This window comes from Mytilus galloprovincialis, chromosome 6, assembly GCF_965363235.1.
Source record: "Mytilus galloprovincialis chromosome 6, xbMytGall1.hap1.1, whole genome shotgun sequence".
NCBI lineage: Eukaryota > Metazoa > Mollusca > Bivalvia > Mytilida > Mytilidae > Mytilus > Mytilus galloprovincialis.
The window spans coordinates 25,334,421-25,355,654 of record NC_134843.1 but is presented as its reverse complement, the minus strand read 5'-3'; the positions used below and the strand labels follow the sequence as shown (position 1 = coordinate 25,355,654).

General features: G+C 31.0%; 1 protein-coding gene across 1 annotated transcript; it reads left to right on the top strand.

Annotated features, from left to right (window-relative positions):
* The first annotated feature begins 5,652 nt into the window (after positions 1 to 5,652).
* On the top strand, positions 5,653 to 13,955 carry LOC143078549 (endonuclease/exonuclease/phosphatase family domain-containing protein 1-like). The gene is made up of 8 exons (XM_076253409.1): positions 5,653 to 5,897; positions 6,252 to 6,303; positions 6,986 to 7,093; positions 7,533 to 7,661; positions 9,860 to 9,995; positions 10,377 to 10,427; positions 11,637 to 11,777; positions 13,633 to 13,955. Exons 1-8 carry the CDS (start codon positions 5,653 to 5,655, stop codon positions 13,806 to 13,808), a joined length of 1,038 nt encoding a protein of 345 aa, XP_076109524.1. The 3' UTR covers positions 13,809 to 13,955.
* Positions 13,956 to 21,234: the final 7,279 nt, after the last annotated feature.

Sequence of the window (21,234 nt, the reverse complement as noted above, 5' to 3'; positions counted from 1 at the left end):
AAATTCATTTCCTGATCTGCTAATTATACTATTTAATTAACGTATGGTTCGTTTGATCTCAGTTGTTCATTGGTCGAAATTCGATTATGACGTCAGTTTTCTTGCTTTCCTCGGGAATTCCTATTGTGGCGTCATGACAAAAAAAAGGCGACCATGCCTGATGATTTCATATAGAAAGAACACATATTTTTGCAGGTCGTTCGAAAAGTTGGATTACGATTACCTTAATATCGTGCAATACGATACATATCCACTCTCGACAGTTACATTTTACATATTGAAAACCCTCGGCGAGCCTGGAGTTTTTAATTTGAAAATTTAGCGGTTTCGAGTGGAAACAAATCGTATCACACTCGATGCATTTGTATAATCTACATGTATATACCCAACAGGGTTTGAGTATATGTCAGGTCATTCAGTTAGTTGTTTTATGAAAAAAGATAGTTCAAATAACTCCGTAAAATGAAATAATATAAAGATGGTGAATATGTTTTTATCTTTTATTGTGTTGTCGGTTTTATAAGAGTGGTAATTACTAATAACAAAAAGAGCCATTTGCAGTAAACATAATTTGCATATAGATACATTTAAAATAAACTGCTAAAGTCACAGTCATAGTTCACCAACTTATGAGTCACCAGGAAACTGCATAAAAGAAAATGCACATTTACCCTGACAAAGTATTGAATTTGGCGCTCTACATGATTCCAAATAATTAAATACGAATAAAAGACATCACAGACTTAGTGGCTTGTATTAAAGCAACAAAAATTGAAAGAAAAACTAGCCTTGTCTCCTATTTCATAGCTAGTTTATAGACATATAAATAGTACACATTCTTTCCAATTTACCATAAATAGACATGCAAACTTGTAAGAGGAAGATTAATTGTCGTGCAGATAAAAATTGCTTTATTTACTAGCGTTCGTAATATCAATCTCTAATCGACCATCATTTAATGTTAGAATGATAAGATGTGGTAGGTTAAGTTTATCTTGTAAATGAATAACATATTCATGACATTTGAGCCTGAAAGAAGATACAAAAAGTGTACTCTACGCCAAATAATAGATATAAAAATAAAATTTTAAATGCATAAATTTTAACGAATAATATATGTATATGTTTTCGTCAGATATGCTTTTTGGAGGGAAGTAAACTCAGCATGCTCACTTATCAAGGAAGATTAAGGGCAAATGTGTAAAGGACAAAGAAACGTTTTTGTCATGAAGGTGGGAATGGTGTTTATATTTAGGCGTCAAATGCCCTCTTATCGATATACTCTCCTTCCACAAATCGTACTTGAGATTTGACCAATCATTGTACCGTGTGAATTTATTTGCTGCGGATTGATCAGCTCTTGAACTGATGATATGATGACATATGCATCGTAGTGTTGTTATTATTCGTTTCTGAGTACTTTCAAACTATAAAGATTTTCTTATTTTTCTGCATTTTTACAACCAATGGTATTTAGTCTCATTCGCGAAAAATCTTACAGAGATTGATTAGATGCTCATTGATATACCAACGAGCAAAATGTTATTAGTGCTTTATGTCATTTAAGGAGTGAAAGAAATTATGATAAAATAATATTTATTGAACTCCTAAATGTCTGTATTTTTTTTTAAACCAAAGATAAATAAACCATCAAATTTACAGATCGGGTCTATTTAGAGTATTCAAAACTTGGCAGAAGATACCATGGGAACCCTCATGTCGAAGAAAAAGTGACAAACCCATTGCAAAAAACGAAAAACGACGAAAAGACGGATAAACCCACAAAACACTTCATAGAAAACTTTAGATGGAGCAACTTAAGTTCAGTCCAGTGTGTTAGATTTGGGGTTTTTAATCCATAAGAATTCGTAAACTCGATCCTCAAAAATGAAATAAACAAATATATCATAGCCATAGTTTACTTCAACGGAGATAGAGATAGCGAGCAGTGCTTTCCCATACAGATAAAAGAAAAAAAGCCGAAGAAAATCAACAGCAAATGCATTGGTGTGGCCTTGTCTTTATTGGTTATAATACAGTTGTGTCATGCTTTGTAATAATGTGTGCAAGCTGTATTGTGTTGTTTATTATTCACAATCAAAATTTGCTTTAAAAACACGACTTAAGAGAACTATCGCTTCTTCACGAAACTTGATATCCATGAAAGCGTATATACAAGGATTCACGATATTATTAACAATAAAGATATGATATATGAACATCAATCCAGGTCTTTCTGTGTTTGACACTTTTTCCCAAAAGTCTTTGTGTAGGCCTTCAACAACAAGCAACATCACTTTCGACAAATAACTTAATATAAAAACCAAAGTAATAACAAAAAACATAATTGTTAGTTTGTGAGTTATTCGACGGTTATTCTTCTGTATTCTTTTGGATCCAACTAGTTGAGACAGAGTTGTTTGATGATTGTTTTCAAACCGCTGTTTTTTACTTGAAATTGAAATTTTGGAATCTAGATCGGAAATAATGTTATTATGCGAAACACCACTAGTTTCGGTTACAGAAGCTCCATCTCCATAAGTTTTTGTCATCGAATATCTGAATTCTACTCTACTACCTCTACGTTTGTTCATCTTTAATTGACGAAAAACTGCACATCCAATTAAAGAGTATAGGACAATAAGTGTTGTTATTAAAGCAACAACAATAATACCTATCACGATGGCATAGATTGTCCTTGCTAGCATGTGACCTTCTTTTACTTTGCCACAACGTTGGCCAATGGCTCCATAAGTGATGCTATGAAATGGAACAGAGCCGTAAACATACGGTAAAGGTAGCGCAAATAACGATGAAAGGACTATTGTTAATATCAATGCAGTTCTCTTAACATTGAGCGATATTGCTAGTTTCAGGGGCATACACACTTTCAGATATCTCTGAACTGCAATTATTAGTAATAACAATATTGGAATAAATGTTGTTAGTCCAATAAAGAATTGTGTCGTTTTACACAAAATGTTGTGTGTAAATGTGACTTGGTTTAGACATTGATGTATCATATAAATTCCACAGTAGATCGTTGCTATAAGGTCAAATGCAGCTAAAATTGGTATGAAATATCTTTCATCTGATGGTTCTTTCATTTGAAAAGAATAAACCAACAAAACAAAAACATTTCCGCATGTTCCAAGTACGATGTAAATCGCAAGAATAACAATGTTTGGTATAAGAGTTTTTGATATCATGTCATTAAATTCAGAAACTGTAATATTATACATTGTATAACAGTATGTTTTCTCCTGATTTAGTGAACAAAAAACAGTTCATTCCATTCCCAGCTTAATATATTAAATGTCATTAATTTCGAGGAAATTGCAGATGTCAAAATTTTGATTTTCACACGGACACCTTCCGGCTTCAAAAACAATAACACGTTTCCTCAATTAAATAGTTATTCAAAAATATATGACGAGGAAATTGTTTTTTTTTTTAACAAAATATAAATAAACAATCTATTGCATTTATTTTTAGTTTGAATTATGGCGTGTCAAACGTTTTAATATTCACAAAAAATAAAATATATTCTCATAAAATTTGTTCATAAAATATAAATGTGTGTTCATTAAATCAAAAGATAAAAAAAAATATCCAAATATGTGTTCATAGAATAAATTATATATTTGCCTAAAAATATATAAACGTATATGTTCACAAAAAAATAGTTGCCTAAAAATAAAGGGTGTGGTCCTAGAACAGTGTGGATAGTATGTTTTGGTGTTTGAATGTTCTGACAACAAAAGTTTAAAGGTTTTTTTCGAGGGGTTATACGCATATGTTAAAACGTGTTCCATATATAGCGACATCAATCCTAAACATCAGATAAGTTTCAAAAACTAAAAATTGTTGTTTATTCATTTTTATATATTAATGTTCAAGACTTTCATGTTTTCAGAGCTTTTTATCGAATATAGATAACATATACAGTACATTGAAACACAGAACATGCAGATAAGATATGTAAGCAGCAATTATTATTTCAAATGCATAGACACAGCACAGGCATATTGAAATACATGCAAATCATTACTAAGCTAAACATCTAAGCACGCCGAAACTGAAGCATAACAAAAGATTAAAGCACAACTAAAATTCGAGCACAAACAAAAAGTACAAATAAAAATATAGCACACATACAAAATTTAAGGCATAATGCAAACATTTAGAACAATTACTGAAAATTTGAAAAAGGTTATCTACATAAAGAAAAACAGCATTTTGATTTATTCCAGGACTGTATACGGCTCTTGAATTAGAAAAACTATTGAAAATTTTCAGTCCTTAAATGGTCAGGTAGACCATTTCACAGAGTATCAAATGCAAATATAAAATGTTCCTTATCAAACTGTGTAGTTTTTACACGTGTAATATCCAGTATATCACTACATCTGCAAGAATATATACAATCATATACACATACAGGTGCTGCTAATCTATTAACTGTATTAAAAGTTTCCATTGCCAATGCAGCTTTGGTGTGGTTTAAAAATTAACAGTGCTGTAATTAACATAATTTCAAATTCAATATTAATATCAATAAAAACAATATTCAAAGATCTAAAAACAGTGTTTGTTTATAACGGTGGAAGTGCTATTTGTAATCATTCATCATGAAAAACAATCAGAGCAAAACCTTAAGAAATACAAGGAAAGGAAACACATTGTAAAAGAAAACAAATCAAAGATACAATGCTTTTAAATTGGTAAGCCAGATGAGCGTTTTGTGTACATAAGACTCATTGGTTATACTTAAATGAAAAAAATCACAAGGTTAAATCAAATTAGAAGACGAAGAGCATTAAAATCCCATAATTTAAAAACAAGATGACAATACGGTGAAGGCAATCTATTTCTGGGCGTAGACAAATAACCCTTAGTGTTTCGAATTCAACATCATATAAATAGTAAAGTTACAGAAAATGAACGTATCAATAATATTTCATGTCATCAAAAAAATGTCATAATGACTACTGGGCCGGTTATAACCTCTCAAAAATGTATCCACCAACAGTTGTATCTAACCAATGACTGTACAAATTCTTCAAAGATATCAGTACATGAATATTATTGGGTATGATCAATCAAACTTATAAAAGACACATGGTTTAAAGTAAACTATTTACGGTGAATTTATTACAGTGTGTGTGAATAATAAAAGTGTTGATCAGTGATGTACCTTTACAAAATATATATTCCGTTTATAGCGCAAGCCTACTTAAATTATAAAAACCTCAAGGGTAAATGTCACAATAATTTGTTTACTAAATTGGTTTTATAAAACAAAAGTGAAATCGACTTTGATATAATAAAAGTAATCTAAATATTAAAATGTTCGACTCGGATTCTTTGGGTCAATCAACCTCTTAAAAAATAGTCGATTTTGTATAGTGAAGAGTGAAGGTTTATAATCTCCTCTGATGAATCCGGACTAGAAGGCCATTTATAGTTCAATATTAATATGCTGCATTTCCTTTTTCGCACATATGGATAATGATTTAAGATGCTAAAGTTTTACATGCAAGGCGGATGTATTAATTTTTGATTAAATACGTAAAGAACATATTTAATTTTGAAACTACTTCATTTTGTAAATTAGCTCTATTCACTGACATCATTCATAGTGTTTTAACAATGGAGATACCTAATAGCAGAACAAGGCGTTTATCCGAATCCATGGAAAATATATTAAAGGTATTAGAACCCATCATTAACATAATTAAATCATATTCTCGACCAACAGTGACACCATTTAAGTTTAAACATGGACGAAAAGGTGTAGTACGAATAGCTAGTTGGAATATAGAAAGATTCGATGAAGAAAAAGCTAATAATCCAGGAGTAAAAGAAGTTGTATGTATGACAATCCTGGAAAATGGGTAAGTTTCATGAAAACAATCTTATGAAAGAGAAGATAAGATAAATATTTAATTATTGACACGGGCTTAGCTGAAGTCATACATTAATATGCGTCGTAAGAAGGAAATTTTATATATTGATTGAAGGTACAAAAAGGAAAACAAAATAATAAAGTCAAATAGGGACAAGTAAAACAATGTGAATTAAGACGCTTTTGATAGACCCGAAGATAGGGATCATGACAATTAAACACTACCGATTTTAAAGAGATGCAAAAAGAGAACATTATAATTAAAAATAGAGCTTAATGCCCTGATCATTTCGTAGCAAAGAAAGTAGAAACAAATAATTATATTACTTTCGTTAAATTTCAGATTTAGTTTAATAGCATTTCAAGAGCTGGCTGATAAAAAGGCCCTGGAAAAGGTATTTACCAATAAAATTTACCATGTCAGCGTCTGGTGTCTTCTTTCGTCTGGAGTTTGCTGTATCGTTGTTCCATTTCATTATATTGTCTTCAAATTCTAAATCATTAGGACTATTTAACCTTTCCTATTTTCGTTGCTGTTAAGAAATGGAATGTCTGTAAGGGAGAGTTCTATATTCATAATGTTTGATGTGTATGCATTTTCTCTACAAAAAAGTTGTATTTTCAAACTTAATGAATGCCAATCGGTAGGCCCGGTGCCAAATGAATCATTGTTTTCTACCTGTATTTCGGCTGCTCGTTTGCTCTTCGCAAAGCCAATACGAAGTCAGGTAAGCAATGCGGGCTTCACTTGTCAAAGCTAAATGAATAAGTAATCAACGGTCTTGTTATGATAATCTTATTTTGAAATATCATCAAGATAATTAGAATTGATGACTGTACACATGACATAATCAAAAAGTCTGTTTTAAGTCAATAATAATGCGAATTTTGATTATGAAGTATTTTTATAATAAAACATATGTTGTAAAAGCTTCTAAAAGGGCTAATTAAAATAATATAAAAATCAGTATGTATAGTATGATTACAATTGAGACAATTATCTGCCATAGTTCAAATGATGTGGATGTAACCGATTATAGACTATTACACATGCAAGTTTTATGTTTTTGATTGTAGATTTGTGAAGAACTTAATAGTCCATCTTTATCCTGTACAAAGAATTGGCCAGGGCATCGTGGCAAGTGGCAGGATGTAGTATCAGATGCTACTGGGAGGATGTACCGAGTATGTCAACTATCTTTTTTGTAGAAATAGCCATAACGTTTATTCCTAGTTAGAAGACAGTGTGTTGAGCTTTTCGCTATTCTGTTCGTTTGCAATTATCTTTTTAATTATAGTTTTTTCTTCCAATTGCTATGACACACAAAGGGTACAGCCAGATCATTTACCATTAATTGGTACCTCTTGGATTAGTATAATTATATAAATTAATCAGTGTAGCTGACGGTGGCATTTTGGACGCCGAGGGTACTATTAGCTAACGCTGTAGTCTAGAAATGAATTAAAGGAAGAAAACAAATAATTGTACAATGCCAACTTTCCAAGATGAGGCAAGGTCCAAGGGGCACGATTGAAATGCTAGAATAAAATCAAAATGGTAAATATGTTTCGGTTTTTTTTCCAATTTTTGTTACGATAATAATTAATTATTGAATTTTTGTAGAGTATGGAGTACAATGGCTTTTTATACGACACCACAAGGGGAATAACATTAAATCACTCAGCGTTGCTGGAAAAACCAAATAACTCACCTAAACCATTTACTAGGGCACCATTTATTGGAACGTTTAAGGTAAGTTTAATCTACAGAAAATTTTATGGAATTCTATGTGACTGTCATACTAGAGAGAGATTTAACTAGCTATAAAACCAGGTTTAATCCAGCATTCCTCATAAGGAAATGCCTGTACCAAGTTTGGAAAATGCTTTCCATTCGTTTGATGTGTTTGAGCTGTTGATTTTGCCATTTGATAAAGGACTTTCTATTTTGAATTTTCCTTGGAGTTCGGATGTTTTGTTATTTTACTTTTTATTAACAGTAATTAAACATACCTAAGAAATAATTGCATTCACTTTCGTACAATTTGATAATTTTTTACCATCGAATGGAAAAAATTACTAGTTACTCAGATTAATTCCATCATATTCAAAATATTCAGAGTGATCAAATAATACATAATATGGTAACAGGAATAATCCAAGATATTGGACAGAAAACAGACTATGCCAACGACCACACAAACTGAAATAAGACGTTAAAACAAAAACAATCAAATATACCACAAACACCACACGATCCCGACTTGGTACAGACACAATATTTAGTTAATTTTGATCAAATAAAACTGATCGCATGCAAGAAAAGGAATTGAACAAAAGCAATTGTTTTTGGATTAAAAATGTTTATAGTATTATAAGTTTTAGTCATGTTTTATTTGGAAGTATGGAGTAATTTATACATGTATATATCCCTTTATTTATATAATTTGTCTGATAATCTTTGGCATTTGCATGTCGTGTCGTCATTTATTAAATGTTTAGTACCTGTTATCAGTCTATGTAGACGAAACATGCGTCCGTCGAACAAAATATAAGCCCGGTATCTGGCAGACTTATTAGTAAAAAAATAGTATTACCTATTGGGGTATATATCAAGTATAGGATAATTTACAATACTTATCATTGAATATCAGTACTTAACTTGAAGGATAATTGCCTAGCAGTGCAAGATATAGCAAACCTTAAAAATAACAGTTAACCATTTAAGAAATATAATAGTTATCAAAAGTACCAGGATTATAATTTTATACGCCAGACGCGCGTTTCGTCTACATAAGACTCATCAGTGATGCTCAGATCAAAATAGTTAAAAAGCCAAATATAAAACTTTTTACCATTATATTCAAATATTCATTCTACTGTACGGTAGAAACAAGGTCATCTCACGAGTTATTCAAAGTTTGTTTGCTTTTTTACATTTATCGCATTAAACTTGAAATAGTTAAAACGAAACGAACAGTTAGATGTAGTTTCATACTTGCAACCTGATATTGACAGTGATGGTCAAATAAGGACATAATACTACAAATGATATGTCTAAGAGTTCTCATTGTTTACTTTTCATTTTTGTTGCAACATCGACGCAACATTGGCATAAGTTAATTATATATCCAAGCTTTAACGATTTAACAGGGCATTCGGCTTTATCATGATTTGTTAAATAGATTGTTGCTGGAAACAATGATCGATCGAAGGCATTATTGAATCAAAGGTTCTTGATGGTAAAATTGGAGGTATTTCTTACTTAATTTTATTGACAGTAACATCGTTTGATTGATCATATTGAGACTACTAGTATCTATGCTGCGTTCGATAAATTGACATGAGTCTTATGTAGACAAAACGCTCGTCTGGCATACCAAATTATGAGCATGGTATCTTTGAGGAGTTTTCACAGAAATCCATGGATGTGTTTTATTTCTCTCAGCCACAACCAGTCTTTCCTTTTAATGACTTCAACCAGATATAGCAAACCACATCGGATTTTTATTAATCATGACGGTAAGACCTGATTGTGCAATTGACCCTTGCAGAGCACATTAATTCACTTCCAGTTGTTGAATTCTCTTAATATTTAGTTAACTTTGAAGTGTTTTGTAGTTTTGTTATTGTTGTTTTTTTTTGTTTTTTTTTCCTTTACCATGCTAAGGTTGACTTTTTTTTTTTATATAAAATGTATTGAAGACAAAGGCAATGATGATGATAATAATTAAGAGTAGACAATACAGATAATTAAATTGCTTGATCAGTCTGTTTTTGACTTATGAGTTTGAATATCCCTTTTATATATGTCGCCTCGCTTTTTGAAATAGCACAGTGTTAACGGTCTTAGCATTCAGAAATATGATTCTTTTTTATATTTGTTGAATGCTGAATATTATAATTTTATAAAGATCTGGTGAAAATACATTTATAAAACGTGTTTTGTAGATCAAAAAATTTGATTGTATAATAGCGAGTGTACATCTAAAAGCTACTGGTTTAGAAAATGAAGACTTAGAAAGGCTTCAGAAGGAGATAGATAAGGTACCCGAAGTGATAGATGCCATAGAAAAACAATACCCAGGTAATCAAATACGTTAGTAGCAGTGCAGTAAACCAGTTTCTAAGGCTAGTGATTGTGTCAAAGAATCGATCAAAAAGTCCCGGGTTTTATATTAGCTTGTCTTTAAATGTATGTTTGTTGTAATAAATCGTCAATCACGGAATTATCAACCTATCAGAATAAAAAAATCATATGATTTTACCTCCTTTTCAGATATTTTAGATTAAATGGTTAAGGTATTTTAAAGCTACCTAAAGACATAATGCTAGTTTTGAATTTGACAAAAACAGCGTTTTTACATATCCGTCATTTACTTTTCAGTGTGAAATAATTCAAAGCAATGCTCCCAAAAGCGTTTATGCAACAATAATTTAATTATATGTTATTTTAATATTATTTCAGGAGAGGAGGATATCATTATGTTAGATTTCAATTTAGACCCAAAAATGGAAGGTATGATAAAAGCGTATAAGCAGTACACAGTTTATTCAAGTTAAATTATATTATATTAAAATTTTATAAGAGCTGATGATGAAACCCATTTCATGAGGTAAAACTCGAGACATTAACCTGAAAAACGCTCCGTAATATGACCAATACTGATAGCAATGCCTGTGAATTATACTTATAGTTCTTGATAAAATTTCAAATAAAACTAAAGGTAGAAAGAAGAATTAGTATTAGATAAAGAACATCGTATAATAAGAAAACAAAATGAGGATATTTAATTTGATGTATGTCTTTTTGTGCTTCTTAGTAACATTTGTTTGTTTTTATAGTGATTAAGATGATAATACAATATTGACTGCGGTGTCCCTATTTTTGACATTGTTACCTACAGTGTCTGTTTGTTTTGTTCACGCATCGTTGTCATTATAATGGAATTTGATGCGACTGTCATATAAGTGAGAGGTTAAGCTAGCTTTAAAACAAGGTTCAATCCACCATTTTCTACATGATAAAATGCCTGTACCAAAGAATATGACTCGTTTGATGTGTGTGAGCTTTTGATTTTGCCATTTGATTAGGGACTTTCCTTAATGAATATTACTCGGAGTTCAGTATTTTTGTGATTTTACTTTTTAGTAGACAAATGAATGGACAATGCTATCAAATAGCTCTCTCTGTCGATGTATGCACCAGGTCTTAATGTGTTTGGAGTTATTGCGATCCCCCAGATTATCCTTGTGTCTTCTCTGGTAAATCAAAACAATTAATGAGTTTTAACATCGGTAGACCACTGTTGAACCTTGTTTATAATAATTTAAAGTATAAGTGTTTACACCCCTGCAGCTTATTAAGGCTGTATTCAGGAGATGAAATGGACGATACAAAATTACCATTTAACAGTTCTAGATTGCAAAAAAAAGGAGACCACATTTAAACTGTCACAGAAATGGGGAATTTATTCTTGGTTCCACATTTATATAAGTAAATAATTAGAATGGCTCATCGGTCTATACTATATCATTGAATAATGGTTTACCATAGAATGAAATGCAGTGACATATCTGTCTACCTAATTGTTTGTTTTCAAATATATAAAATAGAAATTAAAACAATAGCTTCATATCTTAGTCAAAGCATGAGCAACTGATATTAATGATTATATCCAGTTGTAAACAATCTGACCTTATTAAAAATTACTTTATTTTCTATTAGACTTTGATATTATGAGAGAGAAAGGATATAGTAACTGTGTTCCAGTTGGCGAGTTTACTAACATCAGCAATAGCAACTCTGAAGGTAGCCAGATTTATGATCATATATGGATAAGTAGCAGAACAAATAAGGCATTTTCAGGTATGGAATAATTTTATCTGTCAGCAATATTTGACACTCGTTAAAATATTCAAGCATGAAAATTATCTGACATATTGAAACTGATAAATGAGACAACAACTATAACCATCGTGTTATCTTCAGGTTTTAAGGGAAGCAAAACACAACCGTATACGTCAATGATTAACCAAGAGGAACAATGTATTTTTTAGTATTACACGCCATAGAGGTGCGAGGTTTGGCATGCCACAAAACCAGGTTTAACCCACCATTTTTTCCTTTAAAAATGACATATACCAAGTCAGGAATATGACCATTGTTATATTATATTTCGTTTCTGTGTGTGTGTGTGTGTGTTACATTTTAACGTTGCGTCGTTTGTTTTCTCTTACTTTTGAGTGTAAATTCACATTGCGATAAGACGTGTCACGGAACTTGTCTATCCCAAATTCATGTATTTGGTTTTCATGTTATATTTGTTATTCTCGGATTTTGTCTGATGCTCGGTCCGTTTCTGTGTGTGTTACATTTTAGCGTTATGTCGTTGTTCTCCTCTTATATTTAATGCGTTTCCCTCGGTTTAAGTTTGTTACCCCGAATTTTTTGTCCATGGATTTAAGAGTTTTGAACAGCGGTATACTACTGTTGCCTTTATTTAACAAACTCATTATGAAAATGTTAATAAAAAAGTTGAAAAATGATAAGATAACAAAAAATCAATCAGTAGTGTACACAATAATCTTCCAAGACATATCACAAAATCATAAATATCAAGCAAGGGTAAACTCTAGTTTATCTAATAAATTATGCAGTCAATGGTCCACTATACATGCGTCGTATCATTGACACTGACATTGATGCACATATTTCACCAAAGTCTCTCGCCTTAACTTACTAACGCAGTACTTATGTAAAAAGACTCATCGAAGATACCAGGCTGTGTACGCCAGACGCGCGTTAAAAGGTCAAATAAAGGTTTATAGTTACATGGTAGTCGAAGAAATGTGACGCGCGTTATCTTGTTCTCCTTCCTTGTAGCTTACCTAAATATATAAGCACAAAACTGAGGTTAAATTCAAGTACAAATGACAAAACATCGATGTACAATTTTATGTACATTTGACTAAAATAGTCAAACATTGAAATAATGCTTGTGCACCTCTTATACAAAGGGATGTAATACATATCTCTTTTTATTTTGTCATAAAAAGTGCCTTAGACGCGAGTTAAAACACAACTACACAAGGTTTAGAAAACCTACAAATAATTAAAACAAACTCACTGGACATGTATATTTTTCTTATGAACTGGTGGAAAATGATCTTCAGCATAATAAGTACAAAAGATGTCACAAAATATCGTGTCGCGTAGCTTTTGTTACTTTTAGACTTAAATAAAAAGTGCATGAGTTGAATTTCTATAACCTGTTCCATACCAATGCTAAAAATTTGTGTATTCTTTAAGTTATATCATTCGTCTAGTGGTAAATGTTTCGTCACTGGTTTTATACAAAAAAACAATCATCAAAGATACCAGGATTATAATTTTGTATGCTTCACAAAAAAAAACTCATTAGTGACACTCGAACCAAAAAGTGAAAAGGCCGAAAAAAAAAAACATTTGAGAAAGAACATTGAGGATCAAATACAGCTGAGATCAACTATTCATAAATTCATTTTATTATGGGAAGTATATGTTTTAAAAATTATCGTTCTTTCTTCTTTAAAACTAAAGCGCTTCTTCTCTCGTGCAAAACTTAGCTTGTCTGGTTTATAATCGAAAGATATAAAACAAAACTGATGGGTGTCAATAGGTTCACAATTTTAGCTTTAGTAGAAAGTATCAATATCTAAAATGTGCATTTTCTATTTTCAAGGTAATTCAGGTGTTATAAGAGAAAATCTGACAAGTCCATTGATACCTAACGGATGGTCGTGGGGAGTTGTTGTCAGTGACCACTGTCTAGTTTGGACAGAGCTATACATAGGGAAAGACTATGACTCGGCAGATCTGAGAATTATTCCGGATACAAGTTTTACCCTAACTGGTTGATAAACGTTGTGGAACAAATTTCAAATCACATCAAACGTTGATGATAATAGCTTTCTACAGAAATCGTTAACACACTATCTGCTATAAGTTATCATATATTAAAATAACCCCTGCAGTGACTCATCATACATATATTTGTCGAAAGGTGCATATTATATTAGTATCATTAAGACGTAAATGTAAACTTTTTTAGAAGAATTAGTGAATAAAATATATAGATGTTAGGTTTTAGAAACTAATTATATAATTACGATTTATGTAATTGATAAATCGTTACTTTAAACGGAAAATTACAATGGAAAACGATTAAAAAGTAAAACAATAAAACTCTAAATACTATGTATTTCCACACTAATTATTTTGTTAAATCTTCAGCTCACATTCATTTCTTGTATGTGCTTGTGATGTGTATAAATTTACGTTATGGGATAGTTTTTATCATTTATTTTGAATTGGTACAAATGAATTGCTGATGCATTAAAGCCAGGACAATTCATGCCAAATTTTACAACATTTTGCACAGTGTTCTCTTAACGCATGTTGGTAAATAAAGTGCAATAGTTAACATGATTTTCTTGTGTCAAATAAGCTAACAATAACCAGTAAACAAGGAAATATACAACGTTCCAAACGTCCAAGTTATAGATTATTGTCAAATATATTGTACATTTTACGCAATATTTGCATGTAAAACTGGCAAAATAAATAGTTTCACTGGAAGAAATACAGACAGACTGCATCATTTCAAATAACATTTAAGGCAAATTATAGGTACTACATATATATATAAGTAATTAGGCGATATTTCGGAATGTTGAAAAGATTATATATATGTAGCATTTAATATATTGTCAAATGTATTTGATTAAAAATTTGTGAAATAGGTCTACAAATCTATAGAACCTAGATTAATACCGGCACTTTAAATTGCGAATAGCCAAGTTTATCTACAGATTTTTTAAATTACAAATTATATTTTATTGCCGTAACCATATCTATTTAAACGAAATGCAATATAATTGTGTTACCGGATTCGTTTTTTGCCTTAAAAATCATTTAAATGTGAGTGAATAATATATAATAGCACATTTTTGTTTTTGATCCAATTCTCATGCTAAATATTGGGACTAATTGAAAACGAATCCAGTGACCCTCTCGATATTTTCATATAATTAACATGGAAATGTTGGCAGCAATAACACATATACTTTTTTACAAAATTTTGAAAATGCATTTTTGTGCCGCTTTTCACGTACATTTTACACTTTAAATTACTACTTTCAAAAACTTGAAATTGCATTAAAAGAATGGGCATATGGATTAACTAGTCACTGTATTAATTGAGTGTTGGCAACTTTATATCCTGTAGCAAATATTCCTTTCACATACTTACATGATAATAAGATATCAATATACGTTGCTATGTACTAAACTATAAAAAAAAAGAAGATGTGGTATGATTGCCAATGAGACAACTATCCACAAAAGACCAAAATGACACAGACATTAAAAACTATAGGTCACCGTACGGCCTTCAACAATGAGCAAAGCCCATACCGCATAGTCAGCTATAATAGGCCCCGATAAGACAATGTAAAACAATTCAAACGAAAAAACTAACGGCCTTATTTATGTAAAAAAATGAACGAAAAACAAAAATGTAACACATAAACAAACGACAACCACTGAATGACAGGCTCCTGACTTGGGACAGGCACATACATAAATAATGTGGCGGGGTTAAACATGTTAGCGGGATCCCAACCCCCCCCCCCCTAACCTGGGACAGTGGTATAACAGTACAACATAAGAACGAAGTATAAAAATCAATTGAAAAAGGCTTAACTTATCAGATGGACAAAAATACAAGTAGACGTGGCCGGGTACTTATACATCCCGACACAAAAAGACGTAATGAACAGATCTGAGAGTACTCGCAGTTATCTGACAGCTAGTTCAAAGCCACTAACAACTAATAAAAAATCATGCATCTAAGACTAAACAATCAATCCGTACACATCCAACATCCAATGGATTTAGTGTAAAGACGTCATAAACAGCCAGAGAAAAACATGACCTGGTGCAATGCCAAGTTACAGGTATCGACAGATTGTAGATCCATGAATATGTATATGTATATAACATACTAGTAATATTTAGTTAGCTTTTAATTTACTGATAACAAAATCAATATTTATACCAATAAAAACAATATTCAATGATCTCATTACAGTGTTGAATAGACACAGATATAACACAGACTGAAAATATGTTTTAAATATTAGCTCTCAAGGAAACACTACAGGCTGCAGGAAGACATGTCACTCTAACCGAAGAAACTTATTTTGGTCTCCATACACACCAACTTTTGTTCTTACACTAAAATGCCACATTGTTGGTCAAGCATCAGAAAAGAACAATTTCAAAGTTATGATTTGACCAAGTTTGGATGGAAACTTCTCACCTAGAGGCTTGCCATCTTCTCTTTAAAGAAAAACTTGCATTAAAGTTTTCAATGACACCCAGTTTGCACGTTTTTTCTTGAAGCATTTTTTGTTTGAAAAGAATAATATCTTAGATTTTTTATGCTTTAAGATTTCTTAAAAATACCTTCAAAGACAATACAAGTTCACTATATCTACTTCTCCTTTCTACCTTCTTGATTGTCTAATTTGCACAAAAATGAAAAAAATATAAAATAACCATACGCTATACCGATAAAGTACGGTCTCATTGGACTGAGTGGTCTTTAAGATGATGTTAATGTACGATCACAAACATGTTACCCATAAGATGTAAAACATGAAAAAAATCTTGAATAATCAATATGAATGAAATTCTGTGTAAAATAGTTTTATTCACATATTTTGCATTACTTTCATACAATATTGGTACAATACACAGCTTTACTGAAACAAAAGTATGAAATATATTTGCCCCAAATTTCTACAGGAAAAAATAGAGACAATATATACATAATGAAGTATTTTGTTGGATAAGGAAAATGAAGATAATAAATGAAAATAGCAAGATTTTAATAAAAGCTTAAAAATACAAAAGAAATAAGATTTTCAAAATATAAAGCAGGACAATTCAAGCAAAAGCTCTATAAGCATAATATTAAACCTTACAATAGTTGAGATAAACTTATTTTACTACATCTAAATGTTTTTAACTTAATCAGTTCTTTTGAATGTAGTTCAGTTTTAACTAGAGAGGCTTATCCCTTCTACCCACCCAGTCTTCCTCGTTAGGAGTTAATGCTATTCCTCAATTTTTTTCTCTTAGTTTGTATATAGTTAAAAAAGAAAACAAGTTTTGAATTGAAAAAGACTGACGGTTGTCTCTTTTTTTCATACATCGCGCTTTTCATATATGACCAAAAAACGTGTGGAATGTTGGGCTGCGGATTGATTAGCTGATCAGCCTTGATGGCTTGATGACATTTGCACCGTAGTGTTGATATTATTTGTTCCCGAGTACTTTCAAACTGTACAGGTTGGGATATTTTGCTGCATTTTTATAATCAACGGTACTTACGTCTCATTCGTAAATAAAATCTTAGAGGAAATTGAGTAAATGCTTAGTGATGTACCAACAAGCAAAATGTAATTTGTGCTTTATGTCTTCTGATGAGTGAATTTATGAAGAAAATAATTGTTTGTTGGACTCCCAAAATGTCTGTAAAAAACGATAAAACCAGAGTTAAATAAATCATCAAATTTACTTTATCGGGTCTATTCATAGTATTAAAAACATTACAGAAGAAAACACTCAAGTTGATGAAAAACCGACAAGGACAAAAAACGAAAAACAACGAAAAGACGAACAAATCCACAAAACACTTCATAAAAAACTTAAAGTTCACTCCAATATTTCAGATTTGAATATTTCAAAGTTAAAAGTTAATCGCTTACTCCTGATAATCTTTTGAATGCACAAATGCATCATGCCCTTTCCCCCTGCATATTATGTGCACTTTACCATTATCATTTTCTAATTACCGAAACACTTGAAATACAAATACCGAGCCTCGTTTTCCCCTACATATACAAGAACAAACTCCGGTAAACAAATTAATTTGGTGATTATACTATAGTTATGTCATGCTTTGTAATTATGTGTGTACATTATATTGCGCATACTTTAATTTTGCGTTGTTTATTATCTACCATTAAAATTTGCATTGAAAAACACGATTTAAGAAAACTGTCGCTTCTTCACGGAACTTGATATCCATGAAAGCGTATATAAAAGGATTCACGATATTATTAATAATAAACATATGATATAAAAACATGAATGAAGGTCTTTCTGTGTTTGACATTTTCTCCCAAAAATCTTTGTTTAAACCTTCAACCAGAAGCAACATCACTATCGGCAAAAAACTAAATATAAAAACCAAAGTTATAACAAAAAACATAATCGACAATTTGTGAGTTATTCGACGATTATCTTTTTGTCTCTTTTTGGATCCAACAAGTTGCGATAGAGTCGTTTGGGGATTGTTTTCCAACCGCTGTTCTTTACTTGAACTTGGCAGTTTAGTATCTAGATCGGCAGTGATATCATTCTGATCATCACAACTTCTTCCGGTTGTCGATGCGCCACCTTCATCAGTTTTTGACATCGAATTTCTGAATTCTACTCTACTACTTTTACATTTGTTCCTCTTTAATTGACGAAAGACTGTACTTCCAATTAATAAGTATAATACAATAAGTGTTGTTACTGTTGCAACAGCAAGAATACCTAAAACAATGGCATATACAGCTCTTTCTAATTGGTGTCCTTCTTTTAATTTGCCACAACGTGTTCCCTTAATCCCAGTAGTGAGGCTATGAAATTGAACAGAACCGTAAACAAACGGTATCGGCAATGCAACTAACGATGACATAACTATTATTAATATCAACGCAGCTCTCTTAACATGAAGGGTTAATTCTCGTTTCAGGGGCAAACACACTTTCAGATATCTCTGTACTGCAATTGTAACTAATAATAGAACTGGAACAAATGTTGTTAGTCCGACAAAGAACTGTGTCGTTTTACACAAAATATTGTGTGTAAATGTAACTTGGTTAAGACATTGAATAATCATGTAAACGCCGCAGTATATCGTTGCTAGCAGGTCATAAGCAGCTAAAATCGGTATGAAATATCTTTCATCTGATGGTTCTTTCATTTGAAAAGAATAGACTAGCAAAACTAAAACATTTCCGCATGTTCCAAGTACAATGTAGATCGAAAGTATAACAATGTTTGGTATAAGAGTTTTTGTTATCATGTCATTCCATTGAGAAACTGTAATGTTATCCATTATTTTATATATTTTCCTCTGATGTAATGAACCAAAAACACTCCATACCATTCCACGCTTTTTACATTAAATGTCATTATTTTCAAGGAACGATACCTTCCGGCTTGAAAATTAAAAAAAATGTGTCCTTAATTAAATAGTTATTCAAAACATCTAATAAGGAAATACGGTTTATAACATAAAATGTACACCATTCATTCATTTTTTTTTCGTTAAGGATTATGGCGTGTCAACGTTGCAATATATAAAAAAAAATATATGTTCATAAAAATAATTAATTGTTTATAAAAGAAGAAAAAAATGTTCATAAAAAATATAAAGTCAAAAAGTCAAAATATATTTTCAAGAAAAACATAGATCCTCGTTGTCAATTCAAATGCAGCTTACATCGGTATAGAAAATATCTTATATGACGACCCTTTCATACGAAAAATATAAACCAACAAAACTTAAACATTTCGACAGGTGCAAAGAACGACATTGACCGGGAGTGCTCAAATATTTGTTTTTATATCATTCCCTTCAATTCAGAAACTGTAATATTATACATTTTCTTATATTTCCCGGATTGAGTGAGCAAGGTATTCTTCATTCCATTCCCCGCTTGAACGTCATTCTTTTCGACGAAATTGTAGATGTGCAAATTTTAATTAAAATTGCGATACCTTCCGGCTTAAAAAAAATATATGTTTCCTCGCTTAATTTGTTATTTAATCATCTAACAAGGAAACTGGTTTTTTCTTAAGCATAAATAGTACACAATCTATTCCATTTTATTTTTAGTATAAGCTTATGGAGTGTCAAACGTTTCAAAAATCACAGAAAATAAGATATATGTGCATAACAATACAAAGTGTTTAATAATGATATTTGTTTATAACAACAAAATATATATATATATAAAAATGTGTTAAAAAATTAAATATATGCATAAAAAATAGAATATGTTCATATACAAAAGGTTGTATATGTATATTAGAACATGTACAGGAAAAAGCTAAATGACAAACAACTCCACGAAATCATTGTTAACTTGTGCCAAAAAGTTATAACTTGGTAATGAATGTATATTATTTAAATATATGGATTTATTTAAGTTGTTTACAGCTACATCAACATTTGTAGGAAAGAAAAAGTTCAATGTTTTATTTTTAAAGTGGATACATGTATATTTTGTAGTGTTTTCTTTTCATGTCGTATTGACCATTATAATATAACAATTGTAGCCTTTTATAGGGAATATATATGAGGGTGTATCAATTTGATGAAGTATATCTTTCTCCTTAGTCGATAAACTTCTTTACGGTCGACATATCCTCGTATAGACCCCAAAAAAAGAGGCTTCAATTATTGTATTATCATCATCAATACATTTGTACAGAAAATAAAAATGAATAGAGGAATTGATAAGAACATTTTTTTTTTTATTTTATCATTCCTCAGAGCTTCCACAAGTCTTCGTCGCAACAGGTCCTTACTCTAAACACATTTGTCATAGACTTTCTTTGACATCAACATCAACTGGTGTTTATAGACCTCAACTTGTTTGAACAGCTCGTTTATGTCACAACGTTTTTTTTTATTTTAACGAAAAAAATCTCGGTTTAACTGAAAAAATATCTCACCAGGGTTTTCAATATAACAAACTAGTTAAAACATTCAATTAACTTTAATCATCAGTACAAGGAAATCATTCGTAAATATAAATCAACATGAAGACATCTTAAATGTTTAGGTATTTCACATTCAATCTTTTATGGCAATATTTTATACAAAGCACAAAAATTTCGTCATTCACCTCAAAAATTAATCAAACCTTTAAAAAACTTATTCGGAGGGATTACCCTTCTCAATTTTATTTAGTATACTTATGTTCTTTTTCACGGGTTCAACCGAACATAAAGCATTTCTTTTCTATACAAGGCTTAATAACACAAAACACAAATATACTATGGGATGTAGGTTTGCAGCATCCAGTCTTTTAATAATACATTCGGAACATAATAACAACATGTGAACAAAAAACTAGAATGGCAGGTGTTACGCAAAAAACAGTCCTTATCACATTCTCTTCCTTAGAAGTATGATCAACAGCCTGAACAATCT